This window comes from Euleptes europaea, chromosome 4 (genome assembly GCF_029931775.1).
Source record: "Euleptes europaea isolate rEulEur1 chromosome 4, rEulEur1.hap1, whole genome shotgun sequence".
NCBI classification, from domain to species: domain Eukaryota; kingdom Metazoa; phylum Chordata; class Lepidosauria; order Squamata; family Sphaerodactylidae; genus Euleptes; species Euleptes europaea.
Genome location: NC_079315.1, coordinates 112,694,976 through 112,718,398, shown reverse-complemented (window position 1 = coordinate 112,718,398; position 23,423 = coordinate 112,694,976). Strand labels below are relative to the sequence as shown.

At 48.5% G+C, this 23,423-nt stretch overlaps 1 protein-coding gene across 1 annotated transcript; it reads right to left on the bottom strand.

Annotated features, from left to right (window-relative positions):
* Positions 1-3,362: 3,362 nt before the first annotated feature.
* On the bottom strand, positions 3,363-23,225 carry CFAP53 (cilia and flagella associated protein 53). Its single transcript, XM_056849073.1, has 7 exons — positions 23,074-23,225; positions 21,016-21,189; positions 11,662-11,965; positions 10,449-10,667; positions 7,194-7,410; positions 5,507-5,609; positions 3,363-3,597 (listed from the first exon to the last, which is right to left on the bottom strand). Exons 1-7 carry the CDS (start codon positions 23,112-23,114, stop codon positions 3,363-3,365), a joined length of 1,293 nt encoding a protein of 430 aa, XP_056705051.1. The 5' UTR covers positions 23,115-23,225.
* Positions 23,226-23,423: the final 198 nt, after the last annotated feature.

The window sequence follows — 23,423 nt, the reverse complement described above, 5'->3', positions numbered from 1 at the left end:
AAAAACCTCCCGCCAGTGGTGAAGAGGGACCTGGCAACCCTACAGTGTAGTGTAGTGGTTGGAGTGTCAGGCAAGATCTGGGAGACTGCACCTAACCATCCCTCCAGATGCCATCTTGGCTCGGTTTCTGGGCGGCTTGATTTCTTCAGGCTCTGCACAAGAACCCACTGGATCTCCAGTTGTAATCTATCGCCACACGATGTAGCGGCGGTCAATAGCTCACACAGCTTTAAAGTGATATTAGATAGTCAAAGGCTATTAGCCAGGATGACTGAATGGAACCTCCATGCTTAGAGGCAATCTACCTCTTAATACCAGGTGCTGCAGTGACTTTGGCTTCAGTGTCCTGTATGAAGGTCTTTTGGGGGGCATCTGGTTGGCCACTGTGGGAAACCAGATAAAGATCAGTCCCCCTGGAGAAAATGGCTGCTCTGGCAATTGGACTTTATGGCATTGAAGTCCCTCCCTTCTCCAAACCCCACCCTCCTCAGACCCCACCCCCAAAATCTCCAGGTATTTCCCAACCCAGAGGTGGCAACTCTATGCCCAAGGGGGAATGTTTGTTGGGGTAACAAAAGCAACCCTAACCTTTTGGTATGGCCAAGAGCGGTGCTCTTCTCTGGCAAACTGCAGCAAGGAATGAAAAATAAACCTTGTCATCCCCCACTGAGAACTAGCATTTATTGCATTATGAATTTATTAACGTTACCTCCCACCTGGCTGTGAGCTTCCCCACATATTTCGAAGATGTAGAGAAGATGCCAAGGGGGCTTTTGTATTGTTAACTGCATACCATGTCGCCCACTAAATATTAAATAATTGCTGATTTATGGTGTTATTGGGAAACAGATCACTCATTGCCGCTTAGCATCTTGAAGCATGAGTAACCCGTGACTCAAACAAGCTTTTAATGGATGTAAGTCACTCTGCCATGATGCAGAAACAAGGAAGATGGAAAGGAGAAAGAAGGGCAGGCCTCAGTAGAACTGAGGAGGGGGAAATCTTGAGAGCCAGTGTGGTGTCGTGGTTAAATTGTCAGATTGGGATCCGGGAAACCCAGGTTCGAAACCCCACTCTGCCATGAAAGCTTGCTAGGAGACCCTGGGCCATTCACTCAGCCTGACCTACCTCTAGGGCTGCCAACCTCCAGGTCCTAGCTGGTGATCTCCTGCTATTACAACTGATCTCCAGCCTATAGAGATCAGTTCACCTGGAGAAAATGGCCACTTTGGCCATTGGAGTCTATGGCATTGAAGTCCCTCCCCTCCCCAAACCCCACCCTCCTCAGGCTCCGTCCCCAAAATCTCCAGGTATTTCCCAACCTGGAGCCGGCAACCCTACCTACCTCACAGGGTGGTTGTGAAGATAAAACGGAGGAGAGGAGAACCATGTAAGCCGCTTTGGGTCCCCGTTGGGGAGAAAGGCGGGATATAAATAAGTAGATAAATCTGCACCATTGGCATGAAAATGGCACACTGCACTGGGCATAGGGTTGCCAGCTCTGGGTTGGGAAATACCTGGAGATTTTGGGGTGGAGCCTGAGGAAGGTAGGGTTTGGAGGGGGGGGCTTCAATGCCATAGAGTCCAATTGCCAAAGCGGCCATTTTCTCCAGGGGAACTGATCTCTATCAGCTGGAGATCAGTTGTAATAGTGGGAGATCTCCAGCCAACAGCTGGAGGTTGGCAACCCTAGTGGGGAAGATTCTGTGGGCGTCCCAGGCATAGATTGAAACAGGGTCATGCCAAGGTGGCCAATTGTCTGGATGGGAAAAAAGTCTTGTCCCTTTAATAGAATCTTAATGGGAAGTTATTAACTAGGTGATCTTATTTACTTCCACACCACCAGAAGCTTCAGCTGCCCATACTATTTACGGGAAGCCCTTCTTAAAGGGGCAGGGCGTTTCCCCCCAATGACAGGGCCGACACAGACAACCGTATCAGCTTGTAAACTGGATCTGAGCCAGCCAAACCACTCCTGTGAATGATTCAGCACCTCTGCCAGGTCATGACTTGGAGCCAAAAATAAGTCATCTTTTGCATGTCCGCACCCTTTTCATTCAAACTTGAAGCGGACGGATTGGATGAATCTCGTTTCTACTCCAAAAGGGGTGTGCAGGTGACAGAAGGAAAGTGTCTATTTTGTTGGTCCTCCGGGGCAACCGTTTGGCTGCAGTGTGAAGCAGGATGCTGGATCAGATGGAAGGCTGCTCTGATCCAGCCAGAGCCGGTGTTGGTGGTGAAGAGCAGTGGACTCTAATCTGGAGAACCGGGTTCGATTCCCCGCTTCTCCACATGAAGCCAGCTGGGAGACCTTGGGTTAGGCACATCTCTCTCCGAACTCACTCAGCCCCACCTACCTCACAAGGTGTCCGTTGTGGGGAGAGGAAGGGAAGATTTGATTCTCCTTAAAGGTTGAGAAAGTCGGTATATAAAACCCAACTCCTCCTCCTCCTTCTGTTCATGAGCAACATGGCAGCCCCTGTTGTGTCTAACATGGCACTAAGTAATTGGCACTATCTGTATTGACCTAAAGAAGGTCTTTCTTGGCCCTAGCTGACACTTAGGGTTGCCATCCTCCAGGTACCAGCTGGTGATCTCCTGCTATGACAATTGATCTCCAGCCGACAGAGATCAGTTTGCCAGGAGAAAATGGCCACTTTGGCCATGGGACTCTATGGCATTGAAGTCCCTCCCCTCCCCAAACCCCACCCTTCTCAGGCTCAGCTGGAGATCAGTTATAATAGCAGATCTCCAGCTAGTACCTGGAGGCTGGCAACCCTATTGATAACAAAACCCCTACTGTTGCAGGAAAGGTGAGGGAGGGATTTGAACTAAGAGAACAGAGAGAGAGAAAGTGCATGTTGAAATCTAAAAATGTTGTTTTGGCACCTACTGCCATCACAGCAAAAGGATCTTTAATGTGTGACTAAAAGTAAGCTGCATCAGCCATTTTGTGAATGAGCCCCACCACGCTGGGTCAGAAATCCAAATGTGCCCACAGGATCAAAAAGGCTGGGGACCCCGGACTTAGAGTATAGCCATGCCTGAAGATTTCTAAAATCCCGAAAATAAATGTTTTCTTTCCTTATGACATCGAAGCTTTCGCCATACAGCATTATTTATTTTAAAATGTTAACTTTTCACAGCATTTTTTAAAAAGTAGTTTCTACTTTCCTAGAGAACAAAAGATGGATAAAGCAGGCGAACCTTTTTAGGAGATGTCCTTTTTTTCATGCTCGTCGAACGATGTACTCACAAAACAAGCAGAAGACGTTTACGATCAATGGTTTTAAACGCCATGAATTGTGACAGCTTTTTTTTACAAAGAAAGAAAGAGGGAAAGAGGGAAAGAAAGAAAGAAATCAGTTCACAGACTGAGGATTGTTGACCTGCTGCCTTCGCAAAGGATGGAGATTTATCAGTTTCATGTAAGGTCTCGAAAGGACGTCGGCCATCTTCTGCTGCAGAAGCATCTCGGCTTCCAGTCCTGATTCGTATTCGCGGCGCTCCTCTTCTTTTTCAAACTCCCGGGCTCGCCTGACGTGTTCCATCTGAGCTCGGAGGTCTTCCCGATATTCCTTCACTTGCCGCAGGCGCCTGGCAAGAAGTGTCAGAAAAGACAACCCGTATGTTTTTTAAAATTTATTTTATTCCATCTTTATCCCGCCCTTTCCCAACCAGGGTCGGGCTCAGGGCGGCTAACGTCAGAAATACAGACGTTCATTAAATAAATCAAACCATTAAAACCTTGAATTAATAAACAGTGCCAGAAAAGAAATCCGCGCCCCCGCCCATCATGTGGGTAGGGTTGCCAGCTCCGAGTTGGGAAATACCTGGAGATTTTGGAGGTGGAGCCTGAGGAGGGCAGGAAGAAGAAGAAGAGTTGGTTTTTTATATGCTGACTTTCTCTACCACTTAAGGAAGAATCAAACTAGCTTACAACCGCTTTCTCTTCCCCTCCCCACAACAGGCACCCTGTGAGGTAGGTGGGGCTGAGAGAGTTGTGACTAGCCCAAGGTCACCCAGCTGGCTTCATGTGTAGGAGTGGGAAAACCAACCCAGTTCACCAGATTAGCCTCCGCCGCTCATGTGGAGGAGGAGGGAATCAAACCCACTTCTCCAGATCAGAGTCCACTGCTCTTAACCACTACACCATGCTGGCTCTCAACAGACTGAATCGCTTGGGAAACCAATTATTCAAAAGTTATGCCAGCCTGTTAAGCAGGATCTTTAATTATGTATGCACGCTTAATTGTCTGTATAATAAATACATAATTTTTTTTAAAGTATCAAACGGAAAAAAAGAGTAGCACTTTGAAATACAGAGCAGAGGGTCCCGGGTTCAATCCCCGGCATCTCCAGTTAAAAGGGTCAGGTAATAGGCGATGTGAAAGACCTCCGCCTGAGACCTTTCTGAAGGTCCTGGACACTGCCCAGCTGCACCCCCCCCACCTTCCTTGTTGCCCCCCATGCCCCCCACCCCCAGCACAGCTAATGCATCTTCTTTCCTTGTTCCCCAGGTGAATATAATCACTGTGCCACAAACTGTGCAGGCCAAACAGGGATTCCTGAATTCTCGTAAGAGCATTTTGCGAGCACCTATTGGACACGCTCAGCTTGCCGGACTGTATTTATATACTTTGTTCACCCCTACCTGTCTCCCCTGAGGGAGACCCAAGGCAGCTTACATCGTTCTCCTTGCTTCCGTTTTATGCTCACAACGACCCTGCGAGGTAGGTCTGGCTGTGTGTGTGTTTGTGTGACTGGCTCAAGGTCACCTGGAAAGCTTCCGTGGCAGAGTGGGGATTTGAACCTGAGTCTCCCAGATCCTCCTTCGACGCTCTGTCCAATACGCCACATTGGCTCTGAACGAAGGAGGTTGTTAGCCATTGCAGTTTGGTGGGGGTGGGAGGCATAGGAAGAGGAAGCAGGGGAGCCAATCTCGGTGGTGGAAGCGGAAGAAGAAGAAGTTGGTTTTCATTTGCCAACTTTCTCTACCTTTTAAAGAGAATCAAACCAACTTACAATCTCCTTCCCTTCCTCTCCCCACAACAGACACCTTGTGAAGTAGGTGGGGCTGAGAGATTGCGGAGAGAACTGTGACTGGCCCAAGGTCACCCAGCTGGCTTCATGTGGAGGAGTGGGGAATCGAACCCGGATCTCAAGATTAGAGTCCGCCGCTCATGTGGAGGAGTGGTGAATCGAACCAGGTTCTCCGGATTAGAGTCTGCCGCTCATGTCGAGGAATGGGGAATCAAATCCAGTTCTCCAGATTAGAGTCCGCCGTTCATGTAAAGGAGTGGGAAATCAAATTTGGTTCTCCAGATTAGAGTCCGCCGCTCACATGGAGGGGTGAGGAAACCAACCCGGTTCTCCAGATCAGAGTCCACCACTCTTAACCACTACACCCTGCTGCTCCCCCCCGCCCCAAATTCCAGCGGGGGCTAACACCTCTCCTCTTTCCAGAGCCAGCCAACTCTGCTTCTAGCACACCAGGATAAATTACCTTGCGTATTTCTCCTCTTCTAGACGGTTATATTCTTGAACGGTCGCATCAAACAATTGCTTGTCTCTGAGAAGGGCCTCTTGCTCCTGGGCGTTTCTCTGCACTGGAGGAAAGAGGAAAAAGTGGGATCAGGGGACTTGTTGGGATCGAACTCGCACCAAAACAACCTGATCTAAGCAGCTACATCCTTATTCCTGCAGCTCTTTTGGACCCAAGATGCCTTCGGTGTGTTGGTTTCATTCATTTCACCTGTCTGGGAGTGATAAGGTGGCACCTACGCAAGCACGCGGTCACGCTGGCTTCTAAAGAGCTCCAGCGCCCCCCCCCCCAGTCAGGAAAGGGCTGTCAGGCAGCATAGAATTGGGAAGAGCTGATGCTCTGACTGCGCTCTGCACAGAAAATCACCCCCATTTAACTTGGTCTGCGACCAGGTGTTGCTATCCAAGCAACCTGGACTCCTCAAAAGGAAGGCGAGGTAGAAATATTTCCAACAATCCTGTTGAAGAAGAAGGAGAAGGAGAAGAAGTTGGTTTTTATATGCCGACTTTCTCCACCACTTTAGGAAGAATCAAACCGGCTTACAATCACCTTCCCTTCCCTTCTCCTCCCCACAGCATACACCCTGTGAATTAGGTGGGGCTGAGAGAGCTGTGACTAGCACAAGGTCACCCAGCTGGCTTCATATGGAGGAGTAGGGAAACAAATCCAGTTCACTAGATCAGCCTCTGCCACTCATGTGGAGGAGTGGGGAATCAAATCCGGTTCTCCAGGTCAGAGTCCACAGCTCCAAACCACTGCTCTTAGCCACTACACCATGCTGGCTCTCTATGGCACTCCTTACCACCTTCACCTGCAGACTGCTCCTCTTTCCATCCGCAGAGCTTCATTATTATGTTTCGTAGCGGATTGTTTTTTAGTCTCTATAAATGGTTTCTTGCTGGTATCGTATTTTTCTCCAATTTTTAATTCGCAGTATTAGGGGGTGTGAGTAAGAGATGTTTTTGATGTATTAGAACTTTAAGTTATTGTACTCATCTTAGATTTTTTCTATGCCTTTATTGTTTGTAAGCCACTTTTGAGTCCCGTGTTCTAGGAGAAATACGCTACATAAAGTCAAGTACTTGAAGGGCTGTCATATAGAGAATGGTGTGGAGTTGTTTTCTGTTGCCCCAGAAGGTTGGGACCAGAACCAACAGGTTGAAATTAAATCAAAAGAGTTTCTGGCTAAACATTAGGATGAACTTCCTGTCAGGTAGAGTGGATCCTTAGCGGAACAGGCTTCCTCAGGAGGTGGTGACCTCTCTTTCCCTGGAGGTTTTTAAGCAGAGGCGAGATGGCCATCTGTCAGCAATGCTGATTCTGTGAACTTAGGCAGATCATGAGAGGGCAGGAAGGTTTGTATCAGTGTTTGGCTCTCGTGGCCCCTTCTTACATGCCCAGGGTAATGCTGATCACCACTTGTGGGTCAGGAAGCAATTTTCCTCCAGGCCAGATTGGCCAGGGATTCTAGATGGGTTTTTTGGTGGGCCATCTTCTAGGTGTGGAGTAGGGGTCACTGGGTGTGTGGGGGGGGGGGGGGCGGGAGGTAGTTGTGAATTTCCTGCATTGTGCAGGGGGCAGGACTAGATGACCCTTGAGGTCCCTTCCAACTCTGTGTTTCTATGATTATTAAGTAAAGCGTCCTTACGTTTCTCCTGGATCTGCAGCTGCCTCGTATCCAGGACCTCCTTCATCAAGCGCTCCCGGGCCTCCTTCCCTCGCTTCTCCCGCTCGGCCCTCCTGGCCCACATCCTGGCCATCTCCTCTTCCCGCACCTTGTCCATTTCCTTTTCCAGGCGTTTTTCCTTCTCCAGCTGCTCAGCCAGGTACGCCTTATAGATCTGCTGCTCTTTCAGCAGCTCCTTCTGCAAAAGGAGGAACAATGCAAAGTTGCCAAAGTGGAGAAAAAAGGGAGGGGGCCCTGGGGTTGCCAACCTCCAGGTAGTATGAAAAGAACACCTCTGTGCTAAATTAGCACAATCACACACACACAAAAATCAGCACAGGAAGCCAAAATGAAATCTCCTATTTCTAATAGTATTTTACACATATAAGAAAGTAAATTACGATGGTCCTATAATGCAGGGCTTCTTAAACTTTTTCCACTCAAGACCCCTTTTCTCCCGAGAAATTTTTACGTGACCCTGGGTATATGGGTATATAAAATAGGTATACAAGTCAAACATTTACTGATAATAAATCATAAAGAAGAAGAAGAGTTGGTTTTTATAGGCCGACTTTCTCTACCACTCAAACCGGCTCATCTTCCCTTCCCCTCTGCACAACAGACACCCTATGAGGTAGGCGGGGTTGAGAGAATGTGACTTGCTCAAGGTCACCCAGCTGGCTTCGTGTGTAGGAGGGGGGAAACAAATCCAGTTCACCAGATTAGCCTCAGCCGCTCACGTAGAGGAGTGGGGAATCAAACCCTGTTCTCCAGATCAGACTCCACCGCTCCAAACCAACACTCTTAACCACTACAGCACTCTGGCTAAAGAAATTTATTTTAAAACAATTCTTTGGTATACATATAATTTTACCATTTACTGTTGCCAAATTTTTCATGGCCCCCACATTCAGTTACGCGACCCCATGTGTGGTCGCGACCCCCACAATTTCAGGAGCTTTGCTATAATGCACCACTTGCTAAGACACTTTAAAGTTCAACACAAATCAAAGGATCCACCCCAATCCATCTTGGGTCCCAATCCGACTTTGATAAGGCTTGCCGCTTCACACGGCGATCTCCATGTGAAACAGCAAGTCTCCTTGTGAAGCGGCAAGTCTGATCAAAGTCGGATTGGGACTCAAGACGGATTGAGGCAGATCCTTTGATTTATTTTGAACTTTAAAGTGTCTTAGCAAAGTTGTGCTTTATGGGACCATAGTCATTTTCTTTGTTGCATGTGTAAAATGCTATTAGAAATAGGAGATTTCGTTATATTTTAACCTCCAGGTAGTGGCTGAAGATCTCCTGGAATTACAACTGGTCTCCAGGCTACAGAGATCAGTTCCCCAGGGAGAAAATGGCTGGTTTAGAAGGTGGACTCTATGGCATTATACCCCACAAAGGTCCCTCCCCTCCTCAAACTCCACCCCCTTCACCCCCAAAATCTCTAGGTATTTCCCACCCCAGAGCTGGCAACACCCAAGCCCAAAACAATAATTTATGGAAGAACCTCAGACACATGAAGTATTGATAGCTTGGCTAAGCCTCCATAGCCTTTGCCTCTGAAGGTCTGGATTGACTTTTCAATTTCCCGGAGTGTTTCACAGCAATTCCCTTCCTGCAAAGGAATTGGCTACTCTTCCCAAACCTAAAGGACTGTGACTCAGTGGCAAAGCACATTTCTTGCATACAGAATCTCTGGTGTTCAGTCAATCAATCAATCAATTGACCTTTATTGGCATATACTCAGAAACATGACCTAAGCAGTACACGAAATTCACTGTCCATACATTTTTGATTTAAATATGATTTAGACTCCAGTCCTTATATTGACAACTTCCATCCAAAATTCCACCACCTTTAAAGTTGAATAGTATCATTCAACAAAAACCGGCATACAGAGAATTCCTGGCTAGATTTCATTTTGTCAATCAAGGATAGGATTTTTTTTTTACGAGGACCGTCTTGCAGGTGACATTTTGTGATTATATGCTGTAGTATATCGTGTTGACTCAAGCCACATACGCATAATCTTTTCTCAAAAGGAATATTTTTAAACCTGCCATTTTTACCACAGAAGGGAGGGCTGGTGTTCAGTCTCTAGCATTGGTAGAAAAAGGTTCTCTGGTGGTGCCGGGAAGGCCTTTCTTTGGCCTTTTACGCAGGGTTGTTTTTCTCGCTGTTGCCCCCTGGCTACATGGGGGCTTTGTTTTTATGATGTACACTTTCTCTGACTGTTAGAAGTCACCTTGCTCTCCCCAACTAAGCGATCCAAACAAAACGGGCCTGGTGCATCTCAACTAGAAATGAGTTTTTCCAGAGAGGGCAGCTATAAGGGTTACCAGCCGCCTGGAGAAAAATAAAATGCCCAGTCCCTTTCATAGAAGTTTAATGTGCGGAAATGGGCAGCCGAAACTTTTCATAGAAGCTTTGAGCCTGATCTTCAGGTTGGGGAGGGCAGGGTAAAAAAGAAATAAAATAAAATAGCATGAAAATAAATAAACCCCACCTGGCAAATAACATCCCATGAAGCCTCTATTAAAAGGAGAGGACCTTTTCTATCCAGGCAGCTGGCAACCCCATAACCACAGTGGCGACCTGCCACAGGATTCTGTTGGGCCGCATTCCACATCGGGCATCCTGGAATGGCACCGCCGAAAGCTGTATCTGAACCAGCCATTTTGCCCACTGTAACTACATGGGTGTGTAAAACAGGGCAGCCTTGCTGTTGACCTAGCCCGGGATCCAAACGCACCAGCCGCCACCCGGCCAGAGGAGGGCAACAAAGATGGTGAGGGGTCTGGAGACCAAGTCCTGTGAGGAAAGGTCAAAGGAGCTGGGCATGTTTAGCCTGAAGAGGAGAAGACTGAGAGGTGCTTAAAGGGATGTCATATAGAGGATGGTGCCGAGTTGTTTTCTGTTGCCCCAAAAGGTCGGACCAAAACCAATGGGTTGAAATTAAATCAAAAGAGTTTCCATCTAGACATTAGGAAGAATAAGCTCTCCTTTCCTGGAGATTTTTAAGAAGAGGTTAGATGGCCATCTGTCAGCAATGCTCATTCTAAGGCAGATCATGAGATCAGCCATATTCTGGGCATGGAGTAGCGGTCACTGGGGGTGAGTTAGTATGGAATTTCCTGCATTGTGCAAGGGGTTGGACTAGATGACCCTGGTGGTCCCTTCCAATATGATTCTAAGAATCGGCTCGCCATGCAAACTAATCCGTAGCCTTACTTTCCGCCTCTGTTGCTCTTCCGTGTCGTCCTGGGACTGCTTCAGAATGTGATCCAGGACCTTCGTTTCCAGAGCCAGCTCTTCCTCCCTGGCCTGGTTGAGGCGCTTCATTTTCTCCCTCATGGAAGCCAGCAGCATGTCCCCGCACGCCCTCAGCTTCCGCTGCCTCTCGATCTCGGCACGCTCGTCCTCTAGTTTTTGCAATTGCCGTTCCTCTTCCTGCAGAAATGGCGAGAGGAGCGATCCACTCTCAGTTCCTTCCCTCCGGCTGCCCCTTCTCTTTCTCTTTGACCTCCAAGAGGACAACATGCACTTTCTCTCTCTCTGTTTCTCTTAGTTCAAATCCCTCCCTCATCTTTCCTGCGACAGTAGGGGTTTCGTTATCAATAGGGTTGCCGACCTCCAGGTACTAGCTGGAGATCTCCCGCTATTACAACTGATCTCCAGATCAGTTCACCTGGAGAAAATGGCCGCTTTGGCCATTGGACTCTATGACATTGAAGTCCCTCCCCTCCCCAAACCCCGCCCTCCTCAGGCTCCACCCCAAAAACCTCCTGCCGGTAGCAAAGAGGGACTTGGCAACCTAGAGTGGCTGCTCATTTCCACCACAAAGACAAGTAGCATTCTAATGCGAAAAGTCTTCAGGCTCTCTGAGGTTTTGCCATGCCACCAGCCCCAATCATAGGGGTGTGCACCACAAAAGTTTGGGTATTTTTCGGGTCTGAGTTTATTAAACCCGGAATTTTTTGATAAATCTGAAAAACCAGGATTTCCCCCAAAAAATCTGGGTTAATAAACCCAAACCCGATTTTTTTAATGTCCCTATGATTGGGGCTGCTAAGTACTTTCATCCTAAACCAGGTTGGCATGTGAACCTGGGACATGCGGGTGTGTGTGGATTGTCATTTATAACTTGACTCACTTGCTTGAGCCATGCAGAGCATTCTGTCCTGCACGTGGTGAAGTTTGCAGCTTGGAATACAAAAAAAGCTGGGAGGGGTGAAGAGATGGTCCTGCCCTTGGGCAGGGGGCTGAACCTGCGGACCTCTTAGGCATTTACCATTTCTGATTTACTTGCTCCCCGAGCCCGATTCCACCGTGCCGCAACCTGGCACGTTGTCTGCCAAGGGGAATCTAGACAGAAGGGCAAAGTCTGCTGTCTTTGCAAGGGAAGCCCTCCACGTGACAACAGGCGAGAAACCAGCCACGTTACCATATACTTCGCCTCCTCATCCTTGAGCCGCTGCTCCTCCTGCCTCTGCGCTTCCGCCACCGCTCTCTGGGTGTTCAGCATGTTCACCATGTCGTTGTTCCGTGTCAATCGCTTCCGCTCTTCCTCGGCGAATCGCTGCTCTTTCGCCAGCCAGTCCCCTTCCCAAAGAGCCAGGTACGTGGCCTCCTCCTGCTCCCGTCGCTTCTTCAGCTCCTCCTTCAAGGCCAGCTGGGCCAGCCGGTCTTCGCACACCTCCAGGAGGTGCTTCTTGCTCCACTGCATTCTCAGCTCCTCGCAGTCTGTTCTAAAGCGCCAGGAAAGGACAGGGGACACATGAACACATGAAGCTCCCTGATACTGAATCAGACCCTTGGTCCATCAAAGTCAGTATTGTCTACTCAGACCACCAGCGGCTCTCCAGGGTCTCAGGCAGAGGTCTTTCACATCACCTACTTGCCTGGTCCCTTGGTCCCTTTAACTGGAGATGCAGGGGATTGAACCTGGGACCTTCTGCATGCCAAGCAGATGCTCTACCACTGAGCCACAGTCCCTCCCCAGAAATGCACTTTGGGACACTTTAAGGCACATGGCCCTCCAGTTAAGAGCCTCTTCCCAAGATCTGCTCTTTGTGCCCCCTCCTGCAAAGGTGAGGCGGGTGGATTCCAGAGACAGGCTTTTTCAGTGGTGGTGCCTTGCCTTCGGAATGGCAAGGTACCACCACTCCGCTCCAACGTGTATTCTCCCTTCTACTGTGGCCTGCAAGCACAGGGACAGGTGGCCCAAGCTCCCGCTGCTTCTTGGCAAGGTCCCAAGGGATGCCACATGCAACTGTAGGGATGCCAGCCTCCAGGTGGGACCTGGGGATCCCCAGAATTGCAGCTCATCTCCAGACTATGGAGATCAGTTCCTCTGGAGAAAATAGATTCTTTGGAGGGTGGACTCTGTAGCATTGCACCCCACTGAGGCCCATCCTCCCCAGGCTCCACCCCCAAATCTCCAAGAGTTTCCCAACCTGGATCTGGTAACTCTACCTCCCATACCCCGCCGGTGGCCAGGTAGGGCCTGGCAACCCGAGGTGGAACACAGCTTCTTCTCAATTCTTTAGCTTCTGCTGTGTGCAAAAATCCTATTTTAATGGGAGCAAACAGCTTTGGAAGGTGGATAAGGCATTATACCCCATTGAATTCCCCTCCCCAGACCCCACCCTCCCCAGGCTCCACCCCCAAAATCTCCAGGTATTACCCAATCCAGACCAGGCATCCCTAACTGCCACTCAGATGGGCGGTGGGGGAAACGGTGGCGCAATCTGCAGCATCCCAACACCATTACATCTAGCAGCCCCCTGGAATTACAGCTCATCTCCAGACTACAGAGATCAGTTCCCCTGGAGAAAGTGGATGCTTAGGAGGGTGGACTCTGTGGCATTGCACCCCACTGAGGTCCCTGTCCTCCCCAGGCTCCATCCCAAACCTGGATCTGGGAGCCCTACTCCCCCCATGCCCTGCCAGTGACCGGGGCAATCCTAGGCCACTGGCGGAACCAAATGTTGAAGGAAGAAGAGGCACGTCAGCAGCTAGCTGGTACTGCACGGCGTCACCTTCCTGTCCCTTTAGCCATCATCCTCTTGGTCTGAGCAATCAAGGACTCCTCCCTTACAACGGCTCTCACCCCTCGAGGTCTAGCTTTTCCTTGCTCAATGCATTCAAACTAGTCTGTTGCATTAAATCAGGGGAGGGCAAATTCTTTGGTCTGTGAAGCTGCCGCCCTGCATCTGCATCTGCATTCCCTGCAAAGCTCTCCCTGAAAGTTAGGCCATATATGCACAGGAGGTTTTGCCTTGGATTTGCAGGTGTGTGGGGGTAAATCCACGTATGCCACCATGAACTCCTTAAAAATGAGCAGGATAAAACAAAAATTAATGGTACAGACCTGCGAGATCCATAACATTTACTATTAAATTCAAGTTAATGCATCTTTAGGGTGGCTGCTCCTCTTCTGCCTGATAATGCCATTGCTCATTCTATTTTAGGGTTTCTTCAATTTCTGTAATCACTTATCCTCTTGTGAGTCTTTTTTTAGGAAACAACACACACGCGGCCTCACAATAAGTCATAAATATACACAGGAGCACCCTGCAGAATCGTTTGAAGGCGCTGACATAATTCTGCACATGCTTCACACAGGATTCTTGGCAACGGGTCCCTTAAGCAATTCCCCTTCCCCTGAAGCATCTCTAAGAAGGGCTACAGTCCCATAAAATCTGTGCCAGCCTTCCCTTTCAGATACTGGTTTTTCTAGCATCTTACCTGTGGGTGCGTGCAAAGTGCTGTCAAGGCGCAACCGACTTACGGCGACCCCTCATGGGATTTTCATGGCAAGAGACTAACAGAGGTGGTTTGCCAGTGCCTTCCTCTGCGTAGCAACCCTGGCATTTCTTGGTGGCCTCCTTTCCAAATACTAACCAGGGCTGTCCTTGCTCAGATCTGATGAGATCGGGCTGTACCCATGCTGCCTTCCCTCCCAGCATCCCACCTACCCCTCCAACATAACCCCCAAGACCCTCGTCCAACAAGATATCAGACTGCCAAATTCCCAGAGCGCAGTCCGACATTTTAACCACCGCACCATGCTGGCTCTCAAGAAGTTGCAAGAAGGTTGCTTTATTCCAGGCATCTGCAGAACCCCACTCCTCCACATGAAGCCAGCTGGGTGGCAATTGGACTCTATGGCATTGAAGTCCCTCCCCTCCCCAAACCCCGCCCTCCTCAGGCTCCTCCCCAAAAACCTCCCGCCGGTGGTGAAGAAGGACCGGCAACCCTACAGGCGCATCACACCACACAACTTTCCAATTTTCTGTCGCCCCGCAAGAGCAACCGACCTACATAAAACCAACGTTGACTTTACATTTCGGGTCAAAAGCTGCCAAATGCTTTCGCCGCAGCTCCTGCGTCCCCGTGGGAAACGCCATTAAACATCTGCCGTCGACCCAGGCTCAATTTGAAGACGCCAGCCGTTTTAATTGACTCTGCAAATAAAAACCCAGAGTTCCGCTGCCGAACAGCGGGATACGCCGGAAAAAAGCACAGTAAAGAAACCTCAAAGTGACACCATTATTGGCACAAAGGATTGCTATTTTAGGGGGGGGGAATCAAGGAGCGCCATATGTGGAGAGCGCGACCCATCCAGAGTTCCACTGCAGGAACCTCTTCTAAATGAATAAGAGCAGCCCAAGAACCGGACTCAGAGCGCACCCTCCTCTGATTTGGCCACGGGGAACCAGCAGGTAATTCAGGGGCCAGGTCTGGCCCTGGAGCCTTTGGTTGCTGATCTTTAAACTCTCGCCATGGTATCTCCCCAGGGGAGCTTCTTTCTTCTGGTCTGAGAATTAGATTATATGGGTTTTGAGCAGGTGATGATAGGAACCAGGGAGTCCCCGATGTGGTGCCCGTGGGCAGTGCCGGGTAGGGCTTTTGTCCAGCAAGCCTTCTGATTAGAGTTGCTAGGTCCCTCTTCGCCACAGGTGGGAGGTTTTTGGGGTGGAGCCTGTGAAGCAGAACATGCTGAACCCTGAGAAGGCAGCTTTCAGCAGCGCTTGTATAAAAGTCTGTGGTGGGAAGGGAGCTGGAGAGGCAACTGTGCGGATTTCTAGGAGTCAGGGACAGAGTTTTGGGGTGCAGTATAATTGTCTGCCCTTCCCTAAGCCGAGTGAGAGAAAGGTAAGTTATGCAAACGATGCAACCATATTGCAGAGGCTTCATTTACATGATTAATACGGCTGCAAATTTCATGGACTCCAGCCCACTTCGTTGAATGTGTCTGATGAAATAAACTGGCTCTCATCCGCTAAAGCTTACAATGGAATTAAAGGTCGTTATTTTTACGGGCCATAAGATTCCCATTAAGTTTTAACTGCAAAAGGCTAACCTGGCCATCTCTCTCGAATTATTACCAGGAAGGCAGGGCTTTTCTCAGTTGCGCTATGGCTATATCCTTACTGTTTATGGTTTTAAGAGTGCCTGGTTTTTAAGTCACGTTATGGTTTTAAATTGTAAAATTTGTTGGGTTTTAATTGTATAAATTGTGGCGAGACGCTCTGAGCCTGACCTGGCCAGGAAAGGGTGGCATAAAAGTCTAATAAATAAATTAAATAAATATTGCTTTTTGTGTCATTTTTTTATTACAATGAAACCCCATGTAATAATACTAAAGGGAAAAAATGAAATAATTTAATCTGGACTGAAGAAAAACAAGTAGAGTTGGTTATTATACCTCCACTTTCTCTACCTTTAAGGAGATTCAAACCGGCCTACAAGCTCCTTCCCTTCCTCTCCCCACAACAGACCCCTTGTGAGGTAGGTGGGACAGAGAGAGTTCAGAGAGAACTGCGACTAGCTCAAAGTCACCCAGCTGGCTTCATGTAGAGGAGTGGGGAATCAAACCCTGTTTGGGGTCCACCCCTCCTAACCACTACACCATGCTGACTTCAGATCTTAGGTCAAATGTATCGACCGTTAGAAACAAAACCCCACATGCTTCCATCACTTGGAGAGGAGAATGTACCAAAGACACTATTAAGATAGGTGAACCACTGATTCCTTCTAGATGTTAGGAAGAACTTTCTAACAGTTAGAGCGGTTCCTCAGTGGAACAGGCTTCCTCGGGAGGTGGTGAGCTCTCCTTCCCTGGAAGTTTTTAAGCAGAGACTAGATGGCCACCTGTCAGCAAGGCTGATTCTACAACGTTAGGCAGATGATGAGAGGTGGGGGCATCTTGGCCATCTTCTAGGCATGGAGTAGGGGTCACTGGGGGTGTGGAGGGTAGTTGTGAATTTCCTGCATTGTGCAGGGGGTTGGACTAGATGTCCCTGGTGGTCCCTTCCAACTCTATGATTCTATGATCTGGCTGGGTATACTGCAGTGCCCTTAGCTTGAGTTATGCATAGATAATCCTCTCTAATAGTTTTTACCTAGATTTCCTCCCTGGTGCACGTGGGCGCCATGGTGCCCGCCAACACCTTTTCAGGCACCCGCCAAGTGGGTTTTTTTGGAAGAGGATGGGGCCAGCAAGGCTTCTGATTGGCGGTGCAGATTTTTAAAAGATGCTGCCACCACAGCACAAGGATCTACACTGAGTTACTGAAGATAAGTGGCGGCAATTGTTTTGCAGCTGGATCTGCCTCCTGTGGCAGCCATTTTGTGGCAGCCGTTATGTCGCTGTGCCCACCACGCTGTGTCAGAATTCCAAATGTGCCTAGAGGCTCAAAAAGGTTGGGGACCCCTGTTCTGGACAGTCATATCCCCTCCCCATTTAATACTCAAAACCTTTGTTCAGATTGGTGAGTCTGAACAAGAATGACTGGTCAAAGGTAACCCAGTAGGCTTCATAGCAGAGAAGAGATTGGAACCTGGGCCTCATTTAACACTCCAACCACTTGAAGGGCTGTGGCTCAGGGTTAGACCATCGGCCTGGCATGTAGAAGTTCCCACGTCAATCCCCTGGCGTGTCCAAGTGAAAAGTATCAGGTAGTCGGTGATGGGGTATGGGTGGACCATAAGCTAAACGTGAGCAGCCAGTGAAACGCAGCAGCAAAAATAGGCCAATGCGATCTTGGGGGTGTATCAACAGAGGTGTAACAACCAAATCGCAAGATGTCATAGTCCATACTGTGCGCAGTTCTGGAGGCCTCACTTCAAAAAGGATGTGGACAGAATGGAGCGGGTGCAGAGGAGAGCGATGAGGATGATCCGGGGCCTGGAGACCAAGCCCTATGAGAAAAGGCTGAGGGAGCTGGGAATGTTTATTCTGGAGAAGAGGAGGTTGAGGCGGGGAACAAGATTGCTGTCTTTGAAGGGCTGTCACTTTGAGGAGGGCAGGGAGCTGTTCCTATTTACAGCAGAGGATAGGACTTGCAATAATGTGTTTCAATTACAGGCAGAAAGGATATTAGGAAACCTTTTTTTACAGTGAGAGTAGTTCAACAGTGGAATCAGCTACCTCGGGAGGTGGTGAGCTCCCTCTCACTCGCAGTCTTCAAGCAGCGGCTGGACAAACACTTGTCAGGGGTGCTCTAGGCTGATCCTGCATTGAGCAGGGGGTCGGACTAGATGACCTGTATGGCCCCTTCCAAATTTATCATTCTCTCATGTTAGGTCTTCCTCTTTTCCTGCTGCCTTCAACTTTTCCTAGCTTTATTGTCTTTTCCAGTCACTCTTCTCATAATGTGACCAAAGTAGGATAGCCCAAGTTTAGTCATTTTGGTGTCTAGGGAGAGTTCAGGCTTGATTTGATCCACTGATTTGTCTTTTCGGCGGTCCACAGTACTCGGAAAACTCTCCTCTAACACCCACCCCGGGAAAAATTAGTGGTTCTATAGCCTCAAACTATCAGACATTATTCTCGTTCCCATAGTATAAAGGGTTCAAAATCCCGTTAAGAGAAAGCTGATTAACGCTGAGCTATCTGACAACCCGCCTGTCAAACAATGTGAATAACGAATAGTGTCTAAAAAAGCAAAATAAGGGTTAAATAAAAACATTGGCATGGCTGGTAATGTTCATACAAAATAGCTCTGTATTTAAGAACATAAGAAAAGCCATGCTGGATCAGACCAAGGCCCATCAAGTCCAGCAGTCTGTTCATACAGTGGCCCAACCAGGTGCCTCTAGGAAACCCACGAACAAGACGACTGCAGCAGCATTGTCCTGCCTGTGTTCCACAGTGCCTAATAAAATAGGCATGCTCCTCTGATCCTGGAGAGAATAAGTATGCATCATGACTAGTATTCATTTTGACTAGTAGCCATGGATAGCCCTCTCCTCCATGAACATGTCCACTCCCCTCTTAAAGCCTTCCAAGTTGCCAGCCATCACCACATCCTGGGGCAGGGAGTTCCACAATTTAACTATGTGTTGTGTGAAGAAATACTTCCTTTTATCAGTTTTGAATCTCTCACCCTCCAGCTTCAGTAGATGACCCTACGTTCTGGTATTTTGAGAGAGGGAGAAAAGCTCGATCCTATCCAAATAAGTACTCCAAAGCAGCTTTTACCACAACCAATAAACACCTGCTTCCCCCAGATGGCTCTTTGCTTCCCTAAGCTTCTCTTGGGCAGGCGAGTTTGCAATTTCAGTTTTCTTTCCAAAGGTCTGGAGCCAAATTTGCGCCCCTTGAGAACATTTGCCCATTTTTATGGGGCCAAGGCAGAACTGCCGGGACTGCAGCCTTCTGACCAAGAGGCGGCAATTATCACGATAGGAAGAGAGAGGACGGTGTTCCCTGGGTGCCTCGTTTGGCAGCATTCTAATTTTCTTTAATATAAAAAGAAATGCCCCCTGTGGCTCAAATGGGGATTGTGATAAACAAAACTTTCTGTGCGAGACTCTGGCCCAAAACTGGGAATCGCAAAATAAAACGCAATTGCTGCCCGAGGTATTTAAGAAACCGATTAACGATATTTCCCCAAAGAAACAGCATCTGGAGCAGCAGAGATGACAGACAGTTGCTCCACACAATACGTCCGCTTAGTTCCAAACTGTAAGCTGCGTGCCATGGAAACGCAGTACTGGCGACCCAAACGTTCACTGGTTCAGTTAATAATACTGATCCACCAGCCTTCGACTGGTGAGTTGTGACTCATACTGGTGGGTCACCTGAGTGGAAGAATCACTTTTCTTTTGCGTTTAACTATTGTTTTCGGTTCTTTAAGAGCAAGAGAGGTCCTGACCTGGATAGCCCAGGCTATCCTGATCTCATCAGATCTCAGAAGCTAAGCAGGGTCAGACCTGGTTAGTACTCGGATGGGGAACCACCAAGCAAGTCCAGGGTTGCTACGCAGGGGCAGGCAATGGCAGACCACCTATTTGTGTCTCTTGCCTCGAAAAAGCTACAGGATCACCATAAGTTGGATGTGACTTGATGGCACTTTCCAACTCCACGAGCAGGAGAGAGCAGGGCCAAACCATGCCTTCCGTGGGAGATCCGTGATCAGATCACCTGATCTTTTAAGAGAGAGTTCAACTTGGATTAGAGCTGCAGGGCTGAGGAGGGGGATGCGCCCGTCCCTTAATACAAATTGAATCTCAGAAGTGCTGCTAAAACCAATGTGTGGGTGTTAAGTGCCGTCAAGTCGCTTCCGACTCATGGCGACCCTATGAATGAAAGTCCTCCAAAATGTCCTATCTTTGACAGCCTTGCTCAGATCTTGCAAATTGAAGGCTGTGGCTTCCTTTATTGAGTCAATCCATCTCTTGTTGGGTCTTCCTCTTTTCCGGCTGCCCTCAACTTTTCCTAGCATGACTGTCTTTTCCAGTGGCTGTAGTCTCATGACGTGACCAAAATACGATAGCCTCAGTTTAGTCATTTTAGCTTCTAGGGTCAGTTCAGGCTTGATTTGATCTATAACCCACTGATTTGTTTTTTTGGGCAGTCCACGGAATCCGTAACACTCTCCTCCAACACCACATTTAAAGGAATCTATTTTCTTCCTATCAGCTTTCTTCACTGTCCAGCTTTCACACCCATACATAGTAATAGGGAATACGATGGCATGAATTAATGTAGTCTTGGTGGCCAGTGACACATCCTTACACTTCAAAATCTTTTCTAGCTCCTTCATGGCTGCCCTTCCCAGTCTCAATCTCCTTCTGATTTCTTGGCTGCAGTCACCCCTAAAACCAATAGGGGTGAATAAAAAATAGGCACAATAGGGATCCTGGTTCCCTTTTCCTGCCAGGGTAAACATCAACTCTTGGAGTAGGAACATTTCTATCAGGGAAATGGAATAGAGAAAAAGGGTTCTCTCCCCTCTCCCAGCACTGTGGCTTTGTTCAACATGGCACAGAAACATAGAGGTGTTCCCACCCTCTGATCATCTTGTTTGCCATTTTCTGCATTTCCCCCCACAATATCCTTTTTGAAATACAGTACACAGGCTTCCACCTGCAAAGGCACCATAGGTTAAAAGGCAAATGATAAAATCAATTCAGATGTTTTCAATGGCTGGACGGCCCTACATGGATCCAGACCCAGAAAGCTTACAATGGCATCTCCCAAATAGGGCTGCCAGTTCTGGGTTGGGAAATTCCTGGAGATTTAGGGGATGGAGCCCGGGGAGGGCAGGATTTTGGGAAAAGAGAGATCTCATTGGGGTATAATGCCATAAAGTCTATCTTTAAAGCAGCCATTTCCTCTAGGCAAACTGATCTCTATCGTCTGGAGATCAGCTGTAATATTGAGAGATAGGCCCCACCTGGAGATTAGTAACCCAAACTATCTGCCAGGGCCTTAAGGGCACCCAAAATCTACCACCTGAGGTAGATGCCTCTCCTCGCGGACCTCACTTTGCAACTGACTTACCTGAACTGCTGCTCCCGTTTTTCCGCCACGATCTTTCGCCTCTCTTCTTCCCGGTTCTCTCTCAGTACTTTTGCTTTCGCTAACATTTTCTGTTTTCTGTCCTCAATGGTTTCCTCCAAGGATTCCATTTCCACGATGTAACCCCTTTCTTCCTTTTCCAGGAGATCCCGAAGCCTGGAAAATGTTAGTTAAAAATCCAGTCACCGTTGTTACATTTCCCCAGAATTCTGAACAAAAAGTGTAGCTACCCTTAAAAATGTCTCTGTGATATTAATGGGCTGAGAGGCCAACCGACGGTTAGATTCCTGCCTGGGCCCAAAGCATCCTGGGAAGAATCCATTCACGGCTCGTTTCAGACTTCACACAAAACCAAGGTTTATTTTCATTATGGAGCCAGAGTGGTATAGTAGTTAAGAGTGGTGGTTTGGAGCGGTGGTCTCTGATCTGGAGAAATGGGTTTGATCCCCCACTCCTCCACATGAGCGGCGGAGACTAATCTAGTGAACCAGGTTGGTTTCCCCACTCCTACATGTGAAGCCAGCTGGGTGACCTTGGGCTAGTCACAGCTCTCTCAGCCCCACCTACCTCACAGGGTGTCTGTTGTGGGGAGGGGAAAGGAAGGTGATTGTAAGCCGGTTTGATTCTCCTTTAAGTGGTAGAGAAAGTCGGCATGTAAAAACCAACTCTTCTTCTATTTGTGTAAGCAGGACCTAGCCCACAGATAATTATCCAAATGCTAGAATGCTCCAACAACTGCCTCTGCTCTCCCCATTTTCTCCTGGAGATTTGTCTGGGATCCCGGCCTTTGCTGCAGCAAGCACTGGGGATCAAGCAAGGTTGCCCACATTCATACATCACACCAAATCATGGTTAAGGCTCATTATAACTAAAACAGGAATTTATTTATTTTTAAAAATTGCCGTCAAGTCACAGCTGACTCATGGCCATCCCGTAGGGTTTTCCAGGCAAGAGACGTTCGGAGGTGGTTTGCCATTGCCTGCCTCTGCGTCACACCTCCAGTGTTCCTTGGAGGTCTCCCATCCCAATACTTGCCAGGGTCAGAGCTGAGAGTGTTCGACTGGCCCAAGGTCACCCAGCAAACTTCCATGGCAGAGTGGGTTAGCATACCCTAACTAACCACATTCAGAGGAGCGGCCTGCGTTCAGATGATCTTACGAACCAAGGTGAGTTTCAATATATAACACGTTCACGTAGTGGCTGAGCCAAGCCTCTCTGTTATGATGCTGAACACAGTAACACAGTAAGGAGAGTAATTGGGCGGAAAAGTGGGATAAAAAAATCTTTAAAAGAAATAAATTAATAAGGTTTGGCTTAATTAGCTCGAGGTCAGGGACGAGCAACCTCCGTAGCTCCTATTCTTCAGACCCCGGTTTGAGGGCCAGAAGTGCATTTTCCGCTCCCTTTAGTCAAAGCCCTCTGCAAAAAGCACCTTTTCTGGTCAGCCTTTAGAACGGTCCCTCGGCCCCGACCTAAACAAAAACAAAGCCCAAGTATTTCTAGAGGCGCATATGTATCCCTTGTTAGCCATGAATCTTTTGCCCAGTTCACTCGCCCCATTTGCCCAAGCTGTCAAAATACAGATTGTAAGGTTCTTGGGGGCAGGGACTTTCCTTTCCTTTGGGTTACATCTCTCAGTAAACACCACATACACTGATAAAAAAGGTAAAGGTCCCCTGTGCAAGCACCAGGTCATTCCTGACCCATGGGGTAACATCACAGCCCAACGTTTTCTAGGCAGACTTTGTTCACAGGGTGGTTTGCCAGTGCCTTCCCCAGTCATTTTCCCTTTACCTCCAGCAAGCTGGGTACTCATTTTACCAACCTCGGAAGGATGGAAGGCTGAGTCAACCTTGAGCTAGCTACCTGAAACCAACTTCCGTTGGGATCAAATTCAGGTCATGAGCAGAGCTTGGACTGCAGTACTGCAGCTTACCACTCTGCGCCACGGGGCTCTAGTGTACACTGATAGCAGTAATAGCTATTTTATTAATAGTCAGCCACTACCCACCACCCACTCATGCCGCCACTCTGGGCTACCTCTCTCTCCTTTCCTCGGTCTCAGCCAGGAAGCCCTGCATTTCAGCGTTCACCCTCTTCTGCACCAGGCGGTGAAGCCGTTTGCGTTCATTCAGTTCCTCCCTTTCGTTGATCTGGCGGGCCAGGAAGTGGCCCTTGACGTACGCCGAGGCTTCATGGCAGCGCTTATCTAGTTTCATCCAGGCATTGATCTCACGGCACGGGTCATGTGCTTGCGGAGGTTTGGCACACTGCAAAACAAAGCATGCCTCTGGGTAATGGGAAGAGCATGAAAGTGCTATTCCATGTCAAGGGTCCCTTTGAAGAGGAGAAGGAGGAGGAGAAATAGAAGAAGAAGAGGAAGAAGAGTT